Source organism: Oryza brachyantha, chromosome 2 (genome assembly GCF_000231095.2).
Source record: "Oryza brachyantha chromosome 2, ObraRS2, whole genome shotgun sequence".
Lineage (NCBI taxonomy): Eukaryota > Viridiplantae > Streptophyta > Magnoliopsida > Poales > Poaceae > Oryza > Oryza brachyantha.
In genome coordinates this window covers 17,133,009-17,138,199 of record NC_023164.2, presented here as the reverse complement: position 1 = coordinate 17,138,199, position 5,191 = coordinate 17,133,009, and the positions used below count along the sequence as shown (strand labels likewise).

General features: G+C 49.3%; 1 protein-coding gene across 1 annotated transcript; it reads right to left on the bottom strand.

The window, feature by feature from the left end:
• Nucleotides 1-757: 757 nt before the first annotated feature.
• On the bottom strand, nucleotides 758-3,637 carry LOC102720584 (BTB/POZ domain-containing protein At1g67900). Its single transcript, XM_040520883.1, has 4 exons — nucleotides 3,473-3,637; nucleotides 3,282-3,351; nucleotides 1,777-3,033; nucleotides 758-1,579 (listed from the first exon to the last, which is right to left on the bottom strand). The coding sequence occupies exons 1-4, from the start codon at nucleotides 3,529-3,531 to the stop codon at nucleotides 1,022-1,024; spliced, it is 1,944 nt and encodes a 647-aa protein (XP_040376817.1). The 5' UTR covers nucleotides 3,532-3,637; the 3' UTR covers nucleotides 758-1,021.
• Between the last annotated feature and the right edge of the window lie 1,554 nt (nucleotides 3,638-5,191).

Here is a 5,191-nt window from a genome sequence, read left to right as displayed (position 1 = left end):
GGATAACCTCTGTATTTAGGGGTATCAAAAGTAACACTATAAAATATTGTACGTACTTCTGGCTAAGGATCATAGAAGTAGTGTTTGTCAATGTATATGATTTTTCGTATACAAGTTTGTATGTCCAAATATTAGTACTCTTCAATTCTATAATTCTTGTTAGTTTAGACAAGAGCGTTATCAATTTTTGAAACTTTAACTATTAATAACTTTAAAAATATTTAGTTTAAACATGATAACATGTATTGATGAGTCTGCAAGAAGAGTATTTTAATATAAGTAAATATTTATTTGTTCTTTTCATATATTTTAGTAGAAAATTATAATCAAATATATTTTGAAGACGACGTTGTTATCCGAAATGAAAAGAATTATAAGTCAGAGGGAGTACACGTGCCGGTGGTTGTAATGACACTGACATTATGCCAGAGGATGCGAATATGGAAATTGAATGCTCGTAGGTTGTATCCACATTACTATTGTGGATCTCCCATGACCGCAAATATGTAAACATGTCATTATTCAATTAATATATTATATTTATTTCATATTTTATAGATTTGAGAGTGACTAATTACTTGTTGTATTTTATATTTTATATATAATACATTTAGTTGGAACCCGTTGCAACCTATGGATATGATAGCAGTGGTCATTAACATTTGAGTTCCATGCATCAGCATGTTCAACCAAATTACCAAGGAAATGTGCATCCACTAAACTGTACTTTATCCATTCACCTTGCTCCTTTCATAAGTAAACTGTGCAATTCCTATTTATTTTTAATAATTAAGCTTACAACTACATGCCTCACAATAAAAGAAGATTACAACTACATGGAAGCCTGGAAGGTACACTTGGCCTTTGACACTGTAATTGAAAAGGAGAAGCAAGAAGATGTAAAAGAAAGAAGAGATGAACAAAGAAAAACCTGCATCCTCATGGCTTGGGCAAGCAAGAAACCCAAGAAGAAGAAGTAGAAGAAGATTACAGAAACCTAGTAATGGCTACCGGCCGGATGCTAATGCCGCTCGGTGGTGACGCCTCTGGCCAGCGGCCACAGCTTGCTGAGCATCCGCTTCGGCTTCCCCGCCGGGATGGCGCAGAACGCCCTGAACCGCAGCGACGCGCTGCGCGCCAGCCCGGCGGCCTGCTTGCGCACGAACTCGTCGTCGTCGGCGCCGTCGTGGTCGTCCTCCTCCAGCTTCATCCGCAGCGTGGCGATCTTGGACGCCGCGCGCCGCAGGCCCTCGACGCTCCAGTCGTCGCCCGGGGACGCGCCGGCGGCGAGGGCGCGGAGCCGCTGCTCGTCCACGCGGTCGACGGCGTCGTCGTCCGCCTCCGACCCGGACTTGGACTGCAGCAGCGCCCTGATGTTGCTGGGCAGCTCGGTGGCGGCGGCGTGCCCACCCGCCAGCGCCGCCGCGCGCGCGTGCTCGAAGAAGAGCACCTGCACCACCACGCGGAGCGGGAGCAGCTCGTTCTGCGCCGCGTGCGCGCACGCCTTGTCCGACAGCTTCCGGCAGTTGATCACCCGGCACAGCCGCTTCCTTGCGTTCTTGCTCATCTCCGGATGCACCTGTGACAAGATCGAATTTTTTTTTAGCCACAAAATCCAGAACCACAACAAGATCGATACCTCGATTAATGCTTTGATATCAAGTTACGATTTTTATAACAGATGTTCCAGTTTTGTAATGTTCGTGGTATTCCAACTTCCAAGTAGGTCAATGAGACAATGACTAAGAAAAAAAATGTTAAAAGGAAAAAACTGACCTTGAGGTAAGTGTCGACGACTTTGTAGAGGCCGTCGTGCTCCGGCCGGCCGGTGTCCGCAACGGCCTCGGCAATGGAGAGCAACTTGTCCAGCGGCATGTTGGGATCCCTGGCCACCTCGATCAAGAAACCGTCGACCAGCCTGCCCACCCTGACCAGCGCATCAGGCGACACAGGCGCGGCCGACGACGACCGCCGCGCGCCGTCGAACCCGACGCTCTCGGCCGACCGCGACCGCCGATGACCGCCAGACCGCGCCGGGCTGTCGTCGGGGCTCAGAGCCGGCCCCGGCGGGGGCGCCGCGGCGGCGGTCGCCGCCGCATGCCGCAGCGCGAACTCGTCGAGGATGGCCGCCACGGCGTCCACGTCGTACAGCGTCTCGCTCACGCAGGACAGCGACGGGATCAGCAGGTCGCCGACGGTGGCCTCCTCGAGCTGCCACGCCACCCTCCGCACCAGCTCCGCCTTGGACGTGGCGGACGCGCTGAGTATGTTCGCCGCCTTGAGGAGCTTGAGGAGGAAGCTGCAGGAGACGGCGTCCCTCTCCGCCGGGATCAGGCTGACGATCTTCTCGAGCAGGAGGCGGTGCCTCGTGGCGATCTGCTTGACGCTGGCATTCCCGTCGTCGGCATTGCCGCTGGCGCCGTCGAACGGCTGGTCGGCGCTGATGATCCCGTCCTTGGCGACGTTGGGCAGCCACCGGCGCGCGTACGCCTTGAGCGCGTCGCCGACGGTCTTCTCGTGGACGGCGCCGGTCGCCTTGACGGCCACCATGATGCGCCAGAACAGGTCAACCCCGAGCTCGGCGACGTCGTGCGCCCACCACGGCGACGCCGACGTCGAGTGCGCGGGGAGCGCGGCCGGGTTGGAGATGAGCGCCGCGACGGCGTCCACGCACCGGGAGGTGAGGCCGATGTCCTCGCACAGCGGCGCGTAGTGGCGCGTCGAGTTGAGCACGGCGAGCGCGTCCTTCCAGCGGCGGAGGAGGCAGGAGGCGAGGAACGCGTCGAGCTTGGCGGCGAGGTTGCCGCGGTCGGCGGCCTCCGACATGCCGAGGTGGGCCGCCGCGCAGCGGAGCGGGACGAGGTTCCGCGCGCTCACTGTGACGGTGATGCCGTAGCAGAACTTGGCGCAGGCGTCGAACGCCTCCACGCCGCCCGGGAAGCCCGGGAGCTCGATCACCTCGCCGCCATTGCCGCCGCACCCGGACTCGGCGCAGAGGGCCTGCAGAAGCAGGCATTTGGAGAGCAGGGGAAACTGCCCAAAATTCCAACAACATTGTCATCAAATTACTCGATTAACAAATCATCCAAACAAATCACAATTTTCTCAAATTCTTCCATGGTATCACCGCATCACAGAAACAGATTAACAAGCCATCTCATCCCAAGAAGAGAAAAACAAATCCCCCAAAATTACAATCGAATGATCACAAAAGCCACAGAAAGATCCGTTCTTTAACCACATCGAGACAGAAAAAGAAACAATCTTTCATCTCCCATTACCTTGTGAAGCTGATACAAGCAGTCACCCACCAAGATTTGCAGGTCAGTGGCGACCTCTGTGCAGACAGACCTGTGAACATCACAACAAACACCCAAAAAAAAGAAATTCAGGCAACCACAAATTCATCTCAGACAGGCAGGAAACCCAGGATACTGAAACAATTGCACGGAATCAGGGTGAGCAAAACAACCTCACGGACTCATTGGAGAAGAAGGTGTCAGGCCGGGTGCCAAGTTTCATAAACTTCATCTTGGCCGAGCGACCCTCTCCTCGCTTTGCTAAAACGGGAGTCTGAAACTTTCACTCGGAGGTTGGTTATAACCACTGGCTAGGCCCTGACTTTCTGTGAGACCTTGGAAATGGTTTCTTGGTGGCTCTACTTATATCATGCCCAAGTGGTTGGGTAGGGGGGAGAGAGAGAGAGAGAGAGAGAGAGAGAGAGAGAGAGAGAGAGAGAGAGAGAGAGAGGGCCAAACATGGAAGATGCAAGAATATCACTGAATTTTTCCTTTTCATTTTCTTTGGGATAATGGAGGTATTATCAAAAAATGATTTTTTTTTTGGTCTTTTTGAAGGATCAAGAATTTCACTGATTTAGTAGTACTACTACTAATGTGAGGTTATTTGGTCAGGGAATCAGGGGTGGGAGTTTGCAATGGAATGCAATGCAATTATTCACATACCAGACTGTCATTGATGAACTCTGATGAGTGCTAGCAAAGGGTATTGATTAGGATTTGGGACTTGGATTGGAAGGGGACATGTGAAACAGGCACCAGAGTGGCATGCAAAAGTCAGGATAGATGGGCTCAGAAGTGAGTAGGATCTTGCAGGTTTTTGCTGGGGATCAGATGAGCATGATGGGCTCCTAGCTGCAGGACTCGGCTGGTTCACTAGTTAATGCTCTCTTCTAAACCATGTCTCTCAGTTAATTTCGCATCAATCAATTTAATTCTATACGGTAAACCAAGAAGAAATATCTTGTATTCTAAATATGCCCTTGATAATGTTATCTTTTGGAAACATCAGTCATATAGTGGCCAAGAGCTGAATTTACCATCATGATCTTAATTAAGTCACCAAGTGTATGCAGAAGTGGGACTAGCAGTTGGCCACAAGGAATTTATGTCCAACGTTAGTGATTGACAGTGTTAATTACTCAGATAACCTATAAGCTAGTCTGATTAGCTACATCTGCATCTGGTCATGTTTTCATTATCAGCTACGGTTAGGCACGATATAGGTAGGTTTAGCTACTTACCGGTTGTTAAATCAAATTGGGGGGGGGGGGTGGAGTTGGATCATTACAATTTCATCCAATTCTTTTCTCCACTTAATTAAATACGCGGCAATTAGTAAATCAAATGGTGGGTCCAGACGAAAGGGAAAAAAAGAGGATGCACTGTCTGCGGCCATAAAGTTATAAAGTTCTACTTTAATCAAGCGAAATGCATCTTCTTTTTTTTTATTATTTGGTGTGGGAAGAGAAATGTACTAATGGAGATTTTTTACCCTTTTTCTGAGATGGAAGTTTTAGTGAGAATAGCATGTTAACCTCTGCACTTGATATGGTGTATATTCAGATGGAATGGCCTCTCATCAAAGTTGCTCTTTTTCTTTCGTTGGTTGGACGAATCCAAGTTATTTTTTACATCGCCGATGGAAATTTCTAGTACCAAATATGAAGATTTTAAATACAGGTCTGAAGATTTTAAATACAGGTCACTACAAAAGTTTAGTTATGTGTACTAGTACAATTATTAATCATGGCTTAAGCTGATAGTTAAGGCTGCCAGTTTATTTTCACAACTATCGGATCAAGCGCCTGCCACTTGTTATTTCCCCCCTTTTCTGGATTCTGACATAGAGGCAGCAAGATTCTTCCGTTTCAGGAAATTCAGAGCTCGCA